This window comes from Ranitomeya imitator, chromosome 1 (genome assembly GCF_032444005.1).
Source record: "Ranitomeya imitator isolate aRanImi1 chromosome 1, aRanImi1.pri, whole genome shotgun sequence".
Classification (NCBI taxonomy): Eukaryota; Metazoa; Chordata; class Amphibia; order Anura; family Dendrobatidae; genus Ranitomeya; species Ranitomeya imitator.
The window spans coordinates 1,221,091,578-1,221,114,025 of NC_091282.1; the positions used below are offsets into that span (position 1 = coordinate 1,221,091,578).

Genomic DNA, 22,448 nt, shown 5'->3' on the forward strand with positions numbered 1-22,448 from the left:
GCCAGAAACAGAGAGAAATAGAGAGAGAGAGAGACATGCCAGAATCAGAGAGAGAGAGAGGCCAGAATCAGAGAGAGAGGCCAGAATCAGAGAGGGAGAGGCCAGAATCAGAGAGAGACAGAGAGCCATGCCAGAAATAGAGAGAGAGAGAGACATGCCAGAATCAGAGAGAGAGAGAGACCCATGCCAGAAACAGAGAGAAATAGAGAGAGAGAGAGACATGCCAGAATCAGAGAGGGAGAGGCCAGGATCAGAGAGAGACAGAGAGCCATGCCAGAAATAGAGAGAGAGAGAGACATGCCAGAATCAGAGAGAGAGAGAGAGACCCATGCCAGAAACAGAGAGAAATAGAGAGAGAGAGACATGCCAGAATCAGAGAGCGAGAGAGCCATGCCAGAATCAGAGAGAGAGAGAGAGAGGCCAGAATCAGAGAGGGAGAGGCCAGAATCAGAGAGAGACAGAGAGCCATGCCAGAATCAGAGAGAGAGAGAGAGGCCAGAATCAGAGAGAGAGGCCAGAATCAGAGAGGGAGAGGCCAGAATCAGAGAGAGACAGAGAGCCATGCCAGAATCAGAGAGAGAGAGAGAGGCCAGAATCAGAGAGAGAGGCCAGAATCAGAGAGAGAGGCCAGAATCAGAGAGAGAAAGAGAGCCATGCCAGAATCAGAGAGAGAGAGAGAGAGAGAGAGACATGCCAGAAACAGAGAGCGAGAGACCCATGCCAGAATCAGAGAGAGAGAGAGAGCCATGCCAGAATCAGAGAGAGAGAGAGAGCCATGCCAGAATCAGAGAGAGAGAGAGAGCCATGCCAGAATCAGAGAGAGAGAGAGAGAGACCCATGCCAGAATCAGAGAGAGAGAGAGAGCCATGCCAGAATCAGAGAGAGAGAGAGAGAGAGCCATGCCAGAATCAGAGAGAGAGAGAGAGCCATGCCAGAATCAGAGAGAGAGAGAGAGCCATGCCAGAATCAGAGAGAGAGAGAGAGAGAGAGAGAGAGCCATGCCAGAATCAGAGAGAGAGAGCCATGCCAGAATCAGAGAGAGAGAGAGAGAGAGCCATGCCAGAATCAGAGAGAGAGAGAGAGAGCCATGCCAGAATCAGAGAGAGAGAGAGAGAGGGAGAGACCCATGCCAGAATCAGAGAGAGAGAGAGAGAGAGAGAGAGAGAGAGAGAGAGAGCCATGCCAGAATCAGAGAGAGAGAGCCATGCCAGAATCAGAGAGAGAGAGAGAGAGCCATGCCAGAATCAGAGAGAGAGAGCCATGCCAGAATCAGAGAGAGAGAGAGAGAGCCATGCCAGAATCAGAGAGAGAGAGAGAGCCATGCCAGAATCAAAAAGAAAGCTTCTGAGCATGCTCAGTGTGTAAAAAAACGGATTCGGTCGCCGGAAATGTTCTTTCACACATCAGTTCCATGCGTTTATTGCCGGAAACGTCCCTTCAGGCTTTTTCGCCGGACACAAAAAACGTTGCAGGGGACGTTTTTTGTGTCCGGCAAAAAAGCCTGAAGGGACGGATCCGGCACAAAACGGATGAAACGCATGTCCTTCAGGCACAATCCGGCAGTAATACAACTCTATGGGGACGAAACGGATCAGGCGTAAGAAAAAAACTGATCCAGATTGTGCCTGAAACTGCCGGATTGTGCCTGAAACCAAAACCTGATGTGTGAAAGCAGCCTTATTGACTTCAACATCCCCATTGACACCCACCAGTCAGCAGCCTCCAAACTTCTGTCCCTTACTTCATCTTTTGGACCTACTCAGTGGTCCTCCGAAGTCACCCACACAGACGGACACACAATAGACCTGGTCTTCACCCGTTTATGCTCCCTATCTAACTTCACCACCTCCCCTCTCCCCCTATCCAACCCTATCCAACCACCATCTACTCACTTTCTCATCCCTGTCGTCCACACCCGTCACCATGTCCAGCAACATGCGCACCCCCTCAGAAACCTAAGATGATTTCACTGCACTCAAACAACTCTCACCTGCTAAACAGGCCTACTTCACAACACTCGTATCTCCCTTATCCCACAACCCCAAACAGTTGTTCAACACCTTTAACTCCCTCCTCCGCCCACCACTGCCCCCTCTGACTTCCTTAAAGTGAATCTGTCACCTCCAAAATGGAAGTTGAGCTAAGCCCATCGGCATCAGGGGCTTATCTACAGCATTCTGGAATATAGATAAGCCCCCGATGTATCCTGAAAGATGAGAAAAAGAGGTTAGATTATACGCACCCAGAGACGTTCCCGCTGCGGTCGTGGTCCGGTCTGGGGCCTCCCATCTTTATAGACAAAGTACGCCTGCGCCGGAGCTGCGGCGTGAAGACAAGAAGAGCACTTGTTCGTAAGAAGATGGGAGGCCCCGGACCGCGACGCCCACCGCAGCAGGACCGCCCCTGGCTGAGTATAATCTAACCTCTTTTTCTCATTTTTCAGGTAATATCGGGGGCTTATCTACAGCATTACAGAATGCATTACACAATGCTGGAGAGAAGCCCCTGATGACGGTGGGCTTAGCTCAAGTTCCATTTCGGGGGTGACAGGTTCCCTTTAATCTCTGCTGAGGACTTTGCCAAGTACTTCAAAAATAAGATCGACCAAACAAGGCAAGTCTTCATTGTTCAACCACCACAACCCCTTTGTATAGCAGACCAATGCCCAAACCCCACAACTTCACTCTCCAAAATCTCTGAAGGGGAGCTTGCTCATCTTCTCTCCAAATCACACCTCACCACTTGTGCACTTGACCCCATCACACCTCCTCCCCAACCTCAGCACCACCACCCATCCCTAACCCATCTCTTCAACCTATCACTAACTTCTGGTACCTTCCCTTCTGCTTTCAAATATGCCACAATCACACCTATCCTCAAAAAGCCATCCCTTGACCCGAGCCCTATGTCCAGCTATCGCCCCATATCTTTGCTCCCATTTGCATCCAAACTCCTGGAGCAGCACGTCCACGCTGAACTTTCCTCTCATCTAACTCTCTCTTCGACAATCTACAATCTGGCTTCCATCCCCATCATTCCACTGAGACTGCGCTGACCAAAATTACTAACGACTTACTTACAGCCAAAGCTAACAGACAATTCCCTATACTCCTCCTTCTAGACCTGTCCTCTGCCTTCGACACAGTTGACCACTGCCTCCTACTACAGATCCCCTCTTCCTTTGGGGTCAAAGACCTCGCCCTATCCTGGATCTCCTCTTACCTCACCAACCGGAGCTTCCCAATGCATTAAATAGCGGGAAATCCGTGAAAAATCAGCAAAATTAATGAATATGCTGCGTTTTTTACTGCGATGTTTTTTTCGTGAAAAAAAAAGCAACATGTGCACAAAAATTGTGGATTGCATTCTATTAATAGGATGCTTAATGGATGCGTTTTTTTGTGGTTTTGTCGCGTTTTTATAGCGAAAAAACGTGAAAAAAAACACAAAAAATCCGTAACGTGTGCACACAGCCTTAGCGTTTCCTACTCCCATATTACCTCCTCATCCCACCCTCTCTCTGTTGGTGTCCCCCAAAGCTCTGTCCTAGGACCCTTACTCTTCACAATCTATACACTCGGCCTGGGACAACTCATAAAGTCCCATGGATTCCAGTACCAACTTTATGCCGATGACACTCAGATCTACCTCTCTGGCCTAGATATCACATCTCTGCTGTCCAGAATCCCGGACTGTCTGTCAGCCATATCCTCCTTCTTCTCCTCTCGCTTCCTCAAACTCAATGTGGACAAATCTGAACTCATCATCTTTCCTCCATCTCCTAGATCTTCCTTACCTGATCTATGTATCACAATAAATAACATCACACTTTACCCTGTAAAGGTGATCTGCTGCCTCGGAGTAACCCTTGACTCTGCCCTGTCATTTAAACCGCACTGCGGGGCTGGGATTCCTGCGCATGCGCACTGCGACCTGGGTGAGTGGCCTAGACACGCAGTGCGCATGAGCAGGAATCCCAGCCCCGCAGTGTGAATAAATCAGAAGACACTGCGGGGCTGGGATTTGCACAGGCGCAGTCAGCGAGACTGCATCTGAGGACAGACGGGCAGCGCTCACTGCGCCTGCCCCAGGCAGGAGAAAAGAGCGCAGGCGCTGGCAGATTTCAAAACAAAAAGCGGTGAGGAGGCGACGCCCGGCGCCAAGAAGACTTGAGTGACGGCAGTGTGGCACCTGCAGCAGGGGGGGAAAGACTGCCTCCAGGACTGAAGCAAGGTATTTCAGACAAATTAAAAAACGGATTATTTCAGCAGTTACAGCACCAATAAGTAAAAGAGCCACCTTGTCAGAAAGCAGCATTACTGCCGCACAAGGTGGCTCTTTTAGTTTATAACGGCTAGTTATATTTATATAACTGAACATGAGGTCCATTCTGTTTTTTTCCAGCATATTGCATGATCTGTCCTTTTTTTTTTCTTTGGACCAGCACTCCTCCCATTTGGCACAGGTGATTTTAATTAGGAGACTGCGCAGTAAGGGGTCTAGGCCATTGTGGCCCTCACTGAAGAGCTGGAGGAAGGTGAGTTTCAGTGCTCCTTTCATTTGGTGCTGGTGCTGTGTGGCGGCCATTGTTGCTGTGGCTTTGTGCTGGTGGGGCGGCGCGGTCTGGAGTCATGGGGGCTCAGTCTTGCAGCATGGGTGCTGTGGGACCCCAGACCGTCTGCCCTGCTGGTGCATTGCCGTTGTGGCGGTGGTTGGCGCACGGCTCCGCCCTGTTAGGGCGGTAGGACCCACTACGAGGTGTGGCGTGACAGTGGGCTTCATACAATCTGATCAGAATATTAAACTAAGACCCTCATGTTCAGTTATATACATTTCTGCCTGGCGGCTTTAGATAAACGTATGATTGTTGGAGGTGCCGTCCATTCTCTTTTTTTTCAGCATATTGAATGATTTGATTAACTGTCATGTGCCCCAACAGCGGCAGGTGAACTTGCGATCCACCCGCGGCTGTTAACATGTTAAATGCCGCTTGTCGATCTCTGACAGCAGCATTTAACATGCTTGAGCTGGAAGCGCGTCACAAACCTCGCCCATTGGCGCCACGTGACCGCAGCTTGCCAAGATTTCGGCATAACAACCCAGGGTCTGAAGGAGACCAGTATGTAATAGCCAGATCACTATGATCACTCAGCGCCCATAGAAGAGAAGCATTTCTGTTACACAAAGCAGGGCTGAAGCTCTATGTGTAGCACAGGCGATCGGATGATCCTAGTCTCCCATGGAGATTATTGAAGCCAGCGTAAAGTAAAAAAAAACAAAACAATTTATGTTTTTTTAGTCGCCACAACATTGCATTAAAATGCAAAAACCGGCGATCAAAACATCATATCTGCACCAAAATGGTATCAATAAAAGCGTCAGCTCGCCACACAAAATATCCCTCTCTCCACCCAAGATCACGAAAAACAGAGACGCTACGAGTCTCGGAAAATACACATTTTTTTTTTTTTACCACTAAAATAAAAAAGAACCTAGACATATTTGGTGTCTACAAACTCATAATGACCTGGAGAATCATAATAGCCGGTCAGTTGTAGCATTTGGAGAACATGGTTAAAAAAATAAAAAAAAACACCCAAAAATCCAGTTGCAGGATTGCAGTTTGTTCTGGTTTTCCAGTACATTATATGGTACAATCGATGGTGTCATTCAAAAGCATAACTTGTCCCGCCAAAAAAACAAGCCCCCATATGGCCATATTCACCGAAAAATAAAAAAAGTTATGGCTCTGTGAAGAATTGGAGTGAAAAACAGAAACGCAAAATTGGAAACTGGCCCCAAGGGTTAATGGGTTAACCATCGGTCCTCGCAAACAGGACACGTCCCATTGGGGCATAGTCCATTGTCCCCCTTCTGTCCGTAGGATGGAGACATTGTCCCTTAGCGATATTTCCCGCTCCGCCAAACTTGATAGGATCCAGTCCTTGACAGAGGGTGTAGAAGCCTCCAGCGGCTGCAGGGTCCCGGCAGGGGGATGCGCAACAAAATCGGGAAAGAGGAAAACAACAACTTCTTGGCCGCCTGCAGCCGTCATCATGGGGGAGAGTCCCAGATTCACAGATCCTCATCGACCTTGAACTGTTTCTTCTCGTCTGGCACAACTGCGGCTTGTTCCATTTCAGCTCCTCTCTTTTCCTGACAGCAATAATGCCCCCTTAGTGCCCCCTACAAAAGTAATGACGCCACCTTCAGATCTCCCAAACCCCCAAAAATCAAAGTCTATGCTCGTCTAAACCGAGCCTGATCCTGTTCCACAATGTGGAGGGTGCACGCAGTGACATGACCACCTGGCGATGTCACCGACACCTCATGGGCCATAGACTTACAGCTTCATGCGGCCTCCAGGATGGAAAGTGTTGGTCTCTCTACCAGAGGGCTGATATATGTTCACATTGGGTCTGCAGGAGATCCGGGGCACCGGACCAGACATGTGGGGTACTGCCCCTAATCCTCGCCGGATATGTGAGGTACTGCCTCTAATCCTCGCCGTAGGTCTGGGGCACCGGCCGGACATGTGAGGTACTGCCTCTAATCCTCGCCGTAGATCCGAGGCACCGGCTGGACATGTGAGGTACTGCCTCTAATCCTCGCCGTAGATCTGGGGCACCGGCCGGACATGTGAGGTACTGCCTCTAATCCTCGCCGTAGATCCGAGGCACCGGCTGGACATGTGAGGTACTGCCTCTAATCCTCGCCGTAGATCTGGGGCACCGGCCGGACATGTGAGGTACTGCCTCTAATCCTCGCCGTAGATCTGGGGCACCGGCCGGACATGTGAGGTACTGCCTCTAATCCTCGCCGTAGATCCGAGGCACCGGCTGGACATGTGGGGTACGTGCACTGCCCTAATCCTCGCTGTAGATCCGGGGCACCGGCCGGACATGTGGGGTACGTGCACTGCCCTAATCCTCGCCGTAGATCCGGGGCACCGGCTGGACATGTGGGGTACGTGCACTGCCCTAATCCTCGCCGTAGATCCGGGGCACCGGCTGGACATGTGGGGTACGTGCACTGCCCTAATCCTCGCCGTAGATCCGGGGCACCGGCCGGACATGTGGGGTACGTGCACTGCCCTAATCCTCGCCGTAGATCCGGGGCACCGGACCAGACATGTGGGGTACTTGCACTGCCCTAATCCTCGCCGTAGATCCGGGGCACCGGCCGGACATGTGGGGTACGTGCACTGCCCTAATCCTCCCTGTAGATCCGGGGCACCGGCCGGACATGTGGGGTACGTGCACTACCCTAATCCTCGCTGTAGATCCGGGGCACCGGCCGGACATGTGGGATACGTGCACTGCCCTAATCCTCGCCGTAGATCCGGGGCACCGGCCGGACATGTGAGGTACGTGCACTGCCCTAATCCTCCCTGTAGATCCGGGGCACCGGCCGGACATGTGGGGTACGTGCACTGCCCTAATCCTCGCCGTAGATCCGGGGCACCGGCCGGACATGTGGGGTACGTGCACTGCCCTAATCCTCGCCGTAGATCCGGGGCACCGGCCGGACATGTGGGGTACGTGCACTGCCCTAATCCTCGCCGTAGATCCGGGGCACCGGCCGGACATGTGAGGTACGTGCACTGCCCTAATCCTCCCTGTAGATCCGGGGCACCGGCCGGACATGTGGGGTACGTGCACTGCCCTAATCCTCACTGTAGATCCGGGGCACCGGCCGGACATGTGGGGTACGTGCACTGCCCTAATCCTCCCTGTAGAGACGGGGCAGCGGCCGGACATGTGGGGTACGTGCACTGCCCTAATCCTCCCTGTAGAGACGGGGCAGCGGCCGGACATGTGGGGTACGTGCACTGCCCTAATCCTCGCTGTAGATCCGGGGCACCGGCCGGACATGTGGGGTACGTGCACTGCCCTAATCCTCCCTGTAGATCCGGGGCACCGGCCGGACATGTGGGGTACGTGCTCTGCCCTAATCCTCGCTGTAGATCCGGGGCACCGGCCGGACATGTGGGGTACGTGCACTGCCCTAATCCTGGCTGTAGATCCGGGGCACCGGCCGGACATGTGGGGTACGTGCACTGTCCTAATCCTCCCTGTAGATCCGAGGCAGCTGCTGGACATGTGGGGTACGTGCACTGCCCTAATCCTCGCCGTAGATCCGGGGCACCGGCTGGACATGTGGGGTACGTGCACTGCCCTAATCCTCGCCGTAGATCCGGGGCACCGGCCGGACATGTGAGGTACGTGCACTGCCCTAATCCTCCCTGTAGATCCGGGGCACCGGCCGGACATGTGAGGTACGTGCACTGCCCTAATCCTCGCCGTAGATCCGGGGCACCGGCCGGACATGTGGGGTACGTCACTGCCCTAATCCTCGCCGTAGATCCGGGGCACCGGCCGGACATGTGGGGTACGTGCACTGCCCTAATCCTCCCTGTAGATCCGGGGCACCGGCCGGACATGTGAGGTACGTGCACTGCCCTAATCCTCCCTGTAGATCCGGGGCACCGGCCGGACATGTGAGGTACGTGCACTGCCCTAATCCTCCCTGTAGATCCGGGGCACCGGCCGGACATGTGGGGTACGTGTGTAATGACCAGAGGTCCGAATAAGATCCAGTGAGTCACAAACCAAGACCAAGGCAGAAATCTCCAACGGTATTTACTCAAAGGCAAATTAATCAAGGTAATATGGAGAATATTAAGGCAGATGCACCCCAAAGATACACTAATTCAGCAGCAGCTGAAATCACTGTGCCACTCAAAGGTCTCCTGAGAACTGTGTACTACAACAGACTAGTAAGAAATTTACCTAACAGGCAACTAAAAACAGGAACAAGTGTAAATTGAATGTAGTGTTATTAAGGGAGCCCCTGGAATGGCACATTGAGTATAACTTACACAACTCTAATATAAGATACACCTCTAAAGTAACAATTTAACACTCTGAGCAGAGATACCCGGGTATCTATAACTATGGTACCGTATCCTGAGATGGATTTCCTCTCAGGCAGGAATCCGCACAGGCTGCAGCCATTTCATATCTTCAGCGCCAATAAGTTACAGCAAACTCCTCTTGTCTTGTCGGCCGATGCCGAGCCCAAACGCCGGGGACTTAGTGGTCTCACGATGTTGTCTCTGCTTCTGTAGCTCCTAGGAATGCTTCCACGACAATCCGTCCGTCTCTGTATCAGCAGTCTGTCCAGACTTGGTTCTCCACTCAATGCACAGGGAATCCACAGACTTCCAAATACGTACTGGGTTCTTAGTAAAGTCTCAGTCTTTTGTTAAATAAAGGGTTAACTCCTCTCCAGGAAACGTTAGCCTCACAAGTCTCTCACAGAGTTAAACAAAAGGTTAGTTCTTCTCCAGGGGAACGTTAGCAACAAAAAGTCTCTCAAAAGCTTCTTTTCCTCCAAAAACACTTGCAGTAAATCCACACACAGTCTCTCTTTAAGATATCACAGCAGCTTCTGCCTTTGCTTCCCGCCTTTTTCTCTCTCAGCTCTCACTTCCTAGTTTCACTTTACACCCGAGACACCAGACCCCACCCAGCAGCACACACTGTCTCTGGGAGTTTTGCACGGTCTGTTCTCTTCTGCAATAGGCAAAAACCACAGGGTCCTAGTGCCCTCTCAGTGGGACTACAGTTCACCCTCTTACATGCCACCCCACTAGAGGTTGGCGTCCTCGACATACCTTCCCACTCAAATTCATCTTGAGCATATCGCTGAGGCGGTATTCCTGCCGTAGATCGTGTAGTTCTCCTGAGTCCTACATCAACAGGTGCGACCTTAGAGGGAGCTAGAGTCTCTTCCATGGTCGTGTTAGTGGGCGTAAGTGGAGTTGTCTCCTCCTGCGGCTCGATGTCCTGTGATACAGCGTCAGGACCAAGCAGTTGACCTGATGCACTCTCCTCAACAACATCCTCCATATCCCCAACATTCTCATCACCCGAGGCCAGATCGGTCACAGGGGGCAAATAAGCAGGCGCAGGAGTAAGCACACCATCAAACTCAAGATCATTCAGAGCTTCCGCCCCTTGAAACATGGCCTCTGGCTCTAGGGGGGTAGGCGCCGAATCTTCAAACCAGCACCGCTGTAACATGTTACGATGCAAATTACGGGTTGGCCCCCCTGTCCCCACCGGTTTGACCTCGTACACTGGAATCTCAGGGTTCACCTGTTTTTTTATCAGATACGGTATCGCCTCCCATCGGTCACTCAGCTTTCCTGACCGTCGTTTTGTCCTCACCAACACGCTGTCTCCCGGAGAGAACAGCTCTGTTTGTACAGGTCGAGTGTCCTTATGGACCACCTGGCGAAGGCGGTCACCCACCACCTGATGCACCACCCTCAACCGCCGCCGATGCTCTCGTACCCACTCGGATGCAGTCCGAAGGGGGGCGGAGGAGGGATCTGGCATGCTCAAATCCTCAATGTCTCGGCCAGGTCTACCAAACATCAACATGTGTGGTGAGTAACCAGTAGTACTGTGCACCCTGTTATTGTAAGCCCACATCAATTCGGGGAGATACTCAGGCCAGCATGTCTGTTGCTGACTCTCTAAGGACCTCAACATTTGCAACAGGGTCCGATTAAAACGCTCACACGCCCCGTTACCCTGAGGGTGGTAAGGCGTTGTTCTCGACTGCTCGATACCATAGAGCTGGTGCAACTCTTTCATCAGCGTTCCCTGAAAGCAGGCCCCTTGATCTGAATGTATTCTCTGCGGACACCCGAACACTTGGAAGAAATGTCGGCACACTGCCTCAGCCGCCGACTTGGCCGTCTGATCTCTTGTCGGCACCGCTACAGCATACTTGGTAAAGTGATCTGTCATCACCAGGCAGTAGGAGTACCCTGATGTAGAGTACCCTATCAACACGTAGTCAATCATGAGTAGTTCCAGTGGAGCTGAAGTCTTAATAGACTGTGTGGGAGCCCGCTGCTCAGGGCTTTTGTTGAGCCCACAAATTCGGCACTGCCGACACGCGTCGGCCACCATCCCTCCCAACTCAGGGCAGTAGAGGACTCGCTGCAACCACTGAAGTGTCTTTTCACTTCCAAAATGGGCCCCCTTCTCATGTGCCTCACGAGCGACCACCGGCCCCATCCCCACAGGAATTATCAGTTGGTACCGATGCTGCAGCTCCGATGGCAGGTACACCTTACGATACAAAAGACCTTGTTCCACACACAATTTATCCCATTGTCGAAGGAGTTTCATTCCTTCCATGGACAACTGAGCCTTGTCCTCTGCACTGGGCCAGGCCTTGTTTTGTACCCAACGGCGCACAAGTGCAACGTCCGGACACTCATCCTGGACTCTTGTCCAATCTGAGGGTGTTTTACCCAGGACACAGGGCATCCCGGTGGCCACCCCACTTGAGTGTACCACACTTTGGAAGATAGGTATTTGCCCCAAAGCTGGAGTTTCAGTATCCTCAAGTTGTTCATCAACATCTTCCCCGGATGACCCAAGGGGCACTCTTGACAATGCATCTGCATTGCCGTTCTCTCGACCAGAGCGAAATTTAATGCGGTAATTGAACTTGGCCAGTCTGGCGACCCACCGCTGCTCCAACGCCCCCAGTTTTGCATTCTCTAAGTGAGCTAGCGGGTTGTTATCTGTCATGACTAGCACCTCAGCTCCTGTTAGATACTCGGCGAAGCGTTCTGTCATTGCCCACACCAGGGCCAGCAATTCCAGCCGGAATGAGCTGTAGTTAGCCGGATTTCGCTCGGAGTCTCTTAAAGATCTGCTGCCATAAGAAATCACTCGCTCTCGGCCGTCCTGCACCTGTGCTAGTACTGCCCCCAACCCATGAAGACTACCATCGGTATACAACAAAAAAGGGGTGTCAAACCGGGCGTAGGCCAGCAATGGGGCACTCGTTAGGGCGGTTTTCACTCCATCAAATGCCTTTTTCTGTAGGGGCCCCCATGGAATGGGGCGATTTCGAGGACCCAGCGCTGTCCCTCTCAAAAGTTCATTCAAGGGACTCACCACTTGTGAGAATTTAGGCACAAACCGCCGATAGTATCCTGCTAGGCCCAGGAAGGCCCGCACTTCTCGCAGGTCACAAGGAGGTGGCCACTCTTGTACCGCCTTAATCTTACTGGCTAAAGGTAGTACCCCGTCCGGGGTCACCAGATGCCCCAAATATTCAATCTGGTTTCGTAACAGCTGACATTTTTTTGGCTTTATTTTCAGGCCGTAGCTCTTGAGCCGCCGGAGAACTTGACGCAGCTTCTCCAGATGATCTTCAAATGAGGTTCCGAACACCACAATGTCGTCCAAATATATCAGGACTGATTCAAAATTTAGATCGCCCAAGCAATGTTCCATCAGGCGTTGGAAGGTTCCCGGGGCGGTAGCGAGGCCAAAGGGCATCCGGTTGAACTCAAAGAGCCCCATTGGCAATACAAACGCCGTCTTGGCCCGATCTTTTTCAGCCATTGGGACCTGCCAGTACCCGCTTGCCAAATCCAACGTTGAGAAATACTTGGCCCGACCCAGGGCCGACAGGGATTCTTCAATACGGGGTAAAGGATATGCGTCCCGTACGGTGTGGGCATTCAATTTCCGATAGTCCACACAAAATCGGAGTGTCCCATCCTTCTTGCGGACCAAGACTACAGGGGCTGCCCAGGGACTCCGGCTCTCTCGGATCACTTGGTTGTCCAGCATACTGGCCACCATGCTCTTCACCTCTTGATAGAGCGCCGGAGGAATTTGGCGATATCTTTCTCTAATGGGTGGAGTATCCCCCGTTGGAATCTCATGCTCAATCGTCTGGGTACACCCGAAGTCCTCTCCATGTCGGGAAAAGGTCTCTTGATGTTCCCACAAAACTCTCTCCAACTGCTCCAACTGCACGGGGGTCAGCTTCTCCCGATCCACTCCCATCTGCTCCATGATCACATGAACATTCCATTCCTCCGTAGGAGGTTCAGTCCGGCCTACCTCGACCGCGAATGTCCAGGATGACTGTTGGTCTGGTCGCAATTCGAACCCTGCATTTTCCGGCACCTTCTCTGCCGGTACGAACAGTTCAGCCAGTATGGTCCCAGCGGGAATTGCAACAGCTTCATCTAAAACATTGATGCATCGGACCGGTACTCGTCCATTCTTCACAATCGCCAAAGAACGGGCCACATGTACCTTGGCAAATGAGGAACCCTCTCGGGCGGGCTCAAGTAGCACTTCAAGCCCATTCAATCTCTGTGCAGCTCCCACAGGCAGCATTAAGAGTTCCTCTTGTCTGGGTCCCAGCAGGATCGGGGCCCTCGAAGTCACTCGGACCCGGCCCACCCGGCCACCTGGGACCGCACTTTTCAGCAAGTCGCAACTCAGCACTAGACGGTGTAGAATTCTCTGTGTGGGTCGGTGTCTTGTCGCACGGGCCCAGTATCGGGGTCCTTCACTGGCATACATCTGGTGATTCAAATCTCGCAGCACGTTCATTCCGAGCGTCACTTCCATCCCTCTTCTAGGGGGGTGATCCACCAGTACTACCCCTTTCTGCCCCAGCTCTTGACCAAACATTTTTAGTTGCATCCACACGATCCCTTTTACTGACAATTGACCATTATTTGCGGCGGTCAGTCGTATCACTCGGCCATCCTCTGGAATCACTAGTCGACTGAAGTATCTCTCATATACTTCTAGAGGCATTATAGTACATTCGGATCCCGTGTCAACCAAGCACCTCATCTTCCGCCCTTCAAACTCTGCTTCTATCACTGGACTACATGCAAACAAATCTTGTTCATTCCGTCGAGGGCTTTGTGTGGGTGGGGCCGCTGCTGCTTGCCCTCTCATGGCAGCGGCCGGAAGTTTAAAGCCGGCGACGGGGTTTCTGGGGCTGTAAGCGCCCGGCAGTAACGCGAGATGTGTCCCTGGCGGCCACACTTCCAGCAGGTGATTGTTCCTCGTGGGCGAGGGCTTGACTCATTCTGATAGGACGACCTGGCCATTTGCGGGGTCACCGTTCCAGGGGGTGAGGCAGGAGGTTCCCGCGAGGGGGTAGAGGCGGGATCAACTGTCAGTTGAGACAATTTCAGCTTCAACTCCTTCACCTCAGCACGCAGAGCTTGTACCACGCTTACCAGCCCCTCTCCCCCCGACCCTGATGAACCACCTTCCTCCAGCTGGGCACTGTTCACTGACCCCTCGGGAACATAGGCCGATTTCTCTTCCCTTTCCACTGCAGCTCGGTAAATCTGCCAGAAAGATAACTCTGGTGCAACCCGGGCCATTTCCAACAGTTTGTCCCGGAGAAGTCTATTGGCTACACCGGTGATGAATTGGTCCCGGAGCAAGCGGTCTACCTCCCGGAATGCCCCCATGGCCCCCGGGTCTAGTCGCTGCATCTCATTCAACATCTCTTGCAAAATATTAGAGTACTGCATCAGGGACTCACACTCTCTCTGGGGACGATTAAAGAATAGGGACCGAAGCTGGGCCACGCGCGCTCGGCCCCCCAAACTCCCCTCTAACAGTTCCAAAATCTTTTCTAATGTATCCCTCTCTGATTCTGGGCGCACCATCACCATACGCCTAATATCACCCTCCAGTGCATTTAATGCCAGCTCAGCGCGTAACGCGGGGGTCAAATTACACATGCGCAGAATACTCCGGATTCTCTCAGCCCAATCTTGCAACGCCATATTGCGCCCATCGTATTTCGGCATGTGCTGAAGTAAAGCTCCTACAGGCACATACCCTCCCGGAGTCGCCGCGGCTGCCAGGGGAACCCCAACCCCCGAGGAGGATGCGGATACAGCGGGGTCATTTCCACCCTCGCCCTCGTCCATGACAAACACTGGATCCTGCCGACTACGCCAAAAATGTAATGACCAGAGGTCCGAATAAGATCCAGTGAGTCACAAACCAAGACCAAGGCAGAAATCTCCAACGGTATTTACTCAAAGGCAAATTAATCAAGGTAATATGGAGAATATTAAGGCAGATGCACCCCAAAGATACACTAATTCAGCAGCAGCTGAAATCACTGTGCCACTCAAAGGTCTCCTGAGAACTGTGTACTACAACAGACTAGTAAGAAATTTACCTAACAGGCAACTAAAAACAGGAACAAGTGTAAATTGAATGTAGTGTTATTAAGGGAGCCCCTGGAATGGCACATTGAGTATAACTTACACAACTCTAATATAAGATACACCTCTAAAGTAACAATTTAACACTCTGAGCAGAGATACCCGGGTATCTATAACTATGGTACCGTATCCTGAGATGGATTTCCTCTCAGGCAGGAATCCGCACAGGCTGCAGCCATTTCATATCTTCAGCGCCAATAAGTTACAGCAAACTCCTCTTGTCTTGTCGGCCGATGCCGAGCCCAAACGCCGGGGACTTAGTTAGTGGTCTCACGATGTAGTCTCTGCTTCTGTAGCTCCTAGGAATGGTTCCACGACAATCCGTCCGTCTCTGTATCAGCAGTCTGTCCAGACTTGTTCCTCCACTCAATGCACAGGGAATCCACAGACTTCCAAATACGTACTGGGTTCTTAGTAAAGTCTGTCTTTTGTTAAATAAAGAGTTAACTCCTCTCCAGGAAACGTTAGCCTCACAAGTCTCTCACAGAGTTAAACAAAAGGTTAGTTCTTCTCCAGGGGAACGTTAGCAACAAAAAGTCTCTCAAAAGCTTCTTTTCCTCCAAAAACACTTGCAGTAAATCCACACACAGTCTCTCTTTAAGATATCACAGCAGCTTCTGCCTTTGCTTCCCTCCTTTTTCTCTCTCAGCTCTCACTTCCTAGTTTCACTTTACACCCGAGACACTAGACCCCACCCAGCAGCACACACTGTCTCTGGGAGTTTTGCACGGTCTGTTCTCTTCTGCAATAGGCAAAAACCACAGGGTCCTAGTGCCCTCTCAGTGGGACTACAGTTCACCCTCTTACACGTGCACTGCCCTAATCCTCGCCGTAGATCCGGGGCACCGGCCGGACATGTGGGGTACGTGCACTGTCCTAATCCTCGCCGTAGATCCGGGGCACCGGCCGGACATGTGAGGTACGTGCACTGCCCTAATCCTCCCTGTAGATCCGGGGCACCGGCTGGACATGTGAGGTACGTGCACTGCCCTAATCCTCCCTGTAGATCGGGGGCACCGGCCGGACATGTGGGGTACGTGCACTGCCCTAATCCTCGCCGTAGATCCGGGGCACCGGCCGGACATGTGGGGTACGTGCACTGCCCTAATCCTCGCCGTAGATCCGGGGCACCGGCTGGACATGTGGGGTACGTGCACTGCCCTAATCCTGGCTGTAGATCCGGGGCACCGGCCGGACATGTGGGGTACCTGCACTGCCCTAATCCTCGCCGTAGATCCGGGGCACCGGCCGGACATGTGGGGTACGTGCACTGCCCTAATCCTCGCCGTAGATCCGGGGCACCGGCCGGACATGTGGGGTACGTGCACTGCCCTAATCCTCCCTGTAGATCCGGGGCACTGGCTGGACATGTGGGGTACGTGCACTGCCCTAATCCTCCCTGTAGATCCGGGGCACTGGCCGGACATGTGGGGTACGTGCACTGCCCTAATCCTCCCTGTAGATCCGGGGCACCGGCTGGACATGTGAGGTACGTGCACTGCCCTAATCCTCCCTGTAGATCGGGGGCACCGGCCGGACATGTGGGGTACGTGCACTGCCCTAATCCTCCCTGTAGATCCGGGGCACCGGCTGGACATGTGAGGTACGTGCACTGCCCTAATCCTCCCTGTAGATCGGGGGCACCGGCCGGACATGTGGGGTACGTGCACTGCCCTAATCCTCGCCGTAGATCCGGGGCACCGGCCGGACATGTGAGGTATGTGCACTGCCCTAATCCTCGCCGTAGATCGGGGCACCGGCCGGACATGTGGGGTATGTGCACTGCCCTAATCCTCCCTGTAGATCGGGGGCACCGGCCGGACATGTGGGGTACGTGCACTGCCCTAATCCTCCCTGTAGATTGGGGGCACCGGCCGGACATGTGGGGTATGTGCACTGCCCTAATCCTCCCTGTAGATCCGGGGCACCGGCCGGACATGTGAGGTACGTGCACTGCCCTAATCCTCCCTGTAGATCCGGGGCACCGGCCGGACATGTGGGGTACGTGCACTGCCCTAATCCTCCCTGTAGATCCGGGGCACTGGCTGGACATGTGGGGTACGTGCACTGCCCTAATCCTCGCCGTAGATCCGGGGCACCGGCCGGACATGTGGGGTACGTGCACTGCCCTAATCCTCCCTGTAGATCCGGGGCACCGGCCGGACATGTGGGGTACGTGCACTGCCCTAATCCTCCCTGTAGATCCGGGGCACCAGCTGGACATGTGAGGTATGTGCACTGCCCTAATCCTCGCCGTAGATCCGGGGCACCGGCCGGACATGTGGGGTACGTGCACTGCCCTAATCCTCCCTGTAGATCGGGGGCACCGGCCGGACATGTGGGGTACGTGCACTGCCCTAATCCTCCCTGTAGATCGGGGGCACCGGCCGGACATGTGGGGTACGTGCACTGCCCTAATCCTCCCTGTAGATCCGGGGCACCGGCCGGACATGTGGGGTACGTGCACTGCCCTAATCCTCCCTGTAGATCCGGGGCACTGGCTGGACATGTGGGGTACGTGCACTGCCCTAATCCTCCCTGTAGATCCGGGGCACCGGCCGGACATGTGGGGTACGTGCACTGCCCTAATCCTCCCTGTAGATCCGGGGCACTGGCCGGACATGTGGGGTACGTGCACTGCCCTAATCCTCGCCGTAGATCCGGGGCACCGGCCGGACATGTGGGGTACGTGCACTGCCCTAATCCTCGCCGTAGATCCGGGGCATCGGCCGGACATGTGGGGTACGTGCACTGCCCTAATCCTCCCTGTAGATCCGGGGCACCGGCCGGACATGTGGGGTACGTGCACTGCCCTAATCCTCGCCGTAGATCCGGGGCACCGGCCGGACATGTGGGGTACGTGCACTGCCCTAATCCTCGCCGCAGATCCGGGGCACCGGCTGGACATGTGGGGTACGTGCACTGCCCTAATCCTCCCTGTAGATCCGGGGCACTGGCCGGACATGTGGGGTACGTGCACTGCCCTAATCCTCGCCGTAGATCCGGGGCACCGGCCGGACATGTGGGGTACGTGCACTGCCCTAATCCTCGCCGTAGATCCGGGGCATCGGCCGGACATGTGGGGTACGTGCACTGCCCTAATCCTCCCTGTAGATCCGGGGCACCGGCCGGACATGTGGGGTACGTGCACTGCCCTAATCCTCGCCGTAGATCCGGGGCACCGGCCGGACATGTGGGGTACGTGCACTGCCCTAATCCTCGCCGTAGATCCGGGGCATCGGCCGGACATGTGGGGTACGTGCACTGCCCTAATCCTCCCTGTAGATCCGGGGCACCGGCCGGACATGTGGGGTACGTGCACTGCCCTAATCCTCGCCGTAGATCCGGGGCACCGGCCGGACATGTGGGGTACGTGCACTGCCCTAATCCTCGCCGCAGATCCGGGGCACCGGCTGGACATGTGGGGTACGTGCACTGCCCTAATCCTCCCTGTAGATCCGGGGCACCGGCCGGACATGTGGGGTACGTGCACTGCCCTAATCCTCGCCGTAGATCCGGGGCACCGGCCGGACATGTGAGGTACGTGCACTGCCCTAATCCTCGCCGTAGATCCGGGGCACCGGCTGGACATGTGGGGTACGTGCACTGCCCTAATCCTCGCCGTAGATCCGGGGCACCGGCTGGACATGTGGGGTACGTGCACTGCCCTAATCCTCGCCGTAGATCCGGGGCACCGGCCGGACATGTGGGGTACGTGCACTGCCCTAATCCTCCCTGTAGATCCGGGGCACCGGCCGGACATGTGGGGTACGTGCACTGCCCTAATCCTCGCCGTAGATCCGGGGCACCGGCCGGACATGTGGGGTACGTGCACTGCCCTAATCCTCGCTGTAGATCCGGGGCACCGGCCGGACATGTGAGGTACGTGCACTGCCCTAATCCTCCCTGTAGATCGGGGGCACCGGCCGGACATGTGGGGTACGTGCACAGCCCTAATCCTCGCCGTAGATCCGGGGCACCGGCCGGACATGTGGGGTACGTGCACTGCCCTAATCCTCGCCGTAGATCCGGGGCACCGGCCGGACATGTGGGGTACGTGCACTGCCCTAATCCTCCCTGTAGATCCGGGGCACCGGCCGGACATGTGGGGTACGTGCACTGCCCTAATCCTCCCTGTAGATCCGGGGCACCGGCCGGACATGTGGGGTACGTGCACTGCCCTAATCCTCGCCGCTGTGGCCCCCTGATATGGGTCGGGGGTCTCATAGTGTTTGCCTTCAACCATAGCTGCGCCCCCCACCACACACTTTTGGGGTCTGCCCTGCTTTATGAGGACGGGGTGTGAGCGTAATGGCCTCGGTGTAATCATCATTATTTATTGTACATGGCGACGAGTAGAGAAAGAAGAATAAAGTCTCCCCAGAGTGTGACTGTGCAGGGACAATAAAGCTTGATGATTGACGATGAACGCCTCCTGGTCGCCGTGGCAGCCGTCGCCATGGCTGCATGTAAACAATGTGTGTCCGGAGCCGGAGAGCAGCAGGCGGGAGGCGCGATGGCCGCAGCCGGGGACTTCGATGAGCAGAACCTGCAGGAGCTCTACAGCTGGGTGGACAAGATCCCGCTGTCCCGACCCAAGAGGAACCTGAGCCGGGACTTCAGCGACGGAGGTGGGAGCGGGGACCCCGGCTAGAAAGGGGGCACTGACTGCGCATGTCACTGTTATTATGGGGGGCACTGCGCATGTCACTGTTATTATGGGGGCACTGCGCATGTCACTGTTATTATGGGGGTACTGCGCATGTCACTGTTATTATGGGGGCACTGTGGATGTCACTGTTATTATGGGGGCACTGCGCATGTCACTGTTATTATGGGGGCACTGTGGATATCACTGTTATTATGGGGGCACTGTGGATATCACTGTTATTATGGGGGCACTGTGGATATCACTGTTATTATGGGGCACTGTGGATATCACTGTTATTATGGGGGCACTGTGGATATCACTGTTATTATGGGGACACTGTGGATATCACTTATTATGGGGGCACTGTGGATATCACTGTTATTATGGGACACTGTGGGTATCACTGTTATTATGGGGGCACTGTGGATATCACTGTTATTATGGGGGCACTGTGGATATCACTGTTATTATGGGGCACTGTGGATATCACTGTTATTATGGGGGCACTGTGGATATCACTGTTATTATGGGGGCACTGTGGATATCACTTATTATGGGGGCACTGTGGATATCACTGTTATTATGGGACACTGTGGGTATCACTGTTATTATGGGGGCACTGTGGATATCACTGTTATTATGGGGGCACTGTGGATATCACTGTTATTATGGGGCACTGTGGATATCACTGTTATTATGGGGGCACTGTGGATATCACTTATTATGGGGACACTGTGGATATCACTGTTATTATGGGACACTGTGGGTATCACTGTTATTATGGGGGCACTGTGGATATCACTGTTATTATGGGGACACTGTGGGTATCACTGTTATTATGGGGCACTGTGGATATCACTGTTATTATGGGGGCACTGTGGATATCACTGTTATTATGGGACACTGTGGATATCACTGTTATTATGGGGCACTGTGGATATCACTGTTATTATGGGGACACTGTGGATATCACTGTTATTATGGGGACACTGTGGATATCACTGTTATTATGGGGGCACTGTGGATATCACTGTTATTATGGGACACTGTGGATATCACTGTTATTATGGGGGCACTGTGGATATCACTTATTATGGGGCACTGTGGATATCACTGTTATTATGGGGGCACTGTGGATATCACTGTTATTATGGGGGCACTGTGGGTATCACTGTTATTATGGGGGCACTGTGGATATCACTGTTATTATGGGGACACTGTGGATATCACTGTTATTATGGGGGCACTGTGGATATCACTGTTATTATGGGACACTGTGGATATCACTGTTATTATGGGGGCACTGTGGATATCACTTATTATGGGGACACTGTGGATATCACTGTTATTATGGGACACTGTGGGTATCACTGTTATTATGGGGGCACTGTGGATATCACTGTTATTATGGGGGCACTGTGGATATCACTGTTATTATGGGGCACTGTGGATATCACTGTTATTATGGGGGCACTGTGGATATCACTTATTATGGGGACACTGTGGATATCACTGTTATTATGGGACACTGTGGGTATCACTGTTATTATGGGGGCACTGTGGATATCACTGTTATTATGGGGGCACTGTGGATATCACTGTTATTATGGGACACTGTGGATATCCCTGTTATTATGGGGGCACTGTGGATATCACTGTTATTATGGGGGCACTGTGGATATCACTGTTATTATGGGGCACTGTGGATATCACTGTTATTATGGGGGCACTGTGGATATCACTTATTATGGGACACTGTGGATATCACTGTTATTATGGGGACACTGTGGATATCACTGTTATTATGGGGACACTGTGGATATCACTGTTATTATGGGGGCACTGTGGATATCACTGTTATTATGGGGGCACTGTGGATATCACTGTTATTATGGGACACTGTGGATATCACTGTTATTATGGGGACACTGTGGATATCACTGTTATTATGGGGACACTGTGGATATCACTGTTATTATGGGGCACTGTGGATATCACTGTTATTATGGGGCACTGTGGATATCACTGTTATTATGGGGGCACTGTGGATATCACTGTTATTATGGGGACACTGTGGATATCACTGTTATTATGGGGGCACTGTGGATATCACTGTTATTATGGGGACACTGTGGATATCACTGTTATTATGGGGGCACTGTGGATATCACTGTTATTATGGGGGCACTGTGGATATCACTGTTATTATGGGACACTGTGGATATCACTGTTATTATGGGGCACTGTGGATATCACTGTTATTATGGGGGCACTGTGGATATCACTGTTATTATGGGACACTGTGGATATCACTGTTATTATGGGGCACTGTGGATATCACTGTTATTATGGGGGCACTGTGGATATCACTGTTATTATGGGGGCACTGTGGATATCACTGTTATTATGGGACACTGTGGATATCACTGTTATTATGGGGCACTGTGGATATCACTGTTATTATGGGGACACTGTGGATATCACTGTTATTATGGGGACACTGTGGATATCACTGTTATTATGGGGGCACTGTGGATATCACTGTTATTATGGGACACTGTGGATATCACTGTTATTATGGGGCACTGTGGATATCACTGTTATTATGGGACACTGTGGATATCACTGTTATTATGGGGGCACTGTGGATATCACTGTTATTATGGGGGCACTGTGGATATCACTGTTATT

General features: G+C 53.1%; 1 protein-coding gene across 1 annotated transcript in view; it reads left to right on the forward strand.

Moving 5' to 3' along the window:
• Positions 1-19,388: 19,388 nt before the first annotated feature.
• The window catches only part of SPEF1 (sperm flagellar 1), an 85,485-nt gene continuing 82,425 nt past the window's right edge, over positions 19,389-22,448 (forward strand). Inside the window, exon 1 of the mRNA XM_069745090.1 lies at positions 19,389-19,737. Within this exon, the coding sequence (XP_069601191.1) occupies positions 19,521-19,737 (217 nt within the window). The 5' untranslated portion in view covers positions 19,389-19,520. The remainder of the gene's footprint in view (positions 19,738-22,448) is intronic.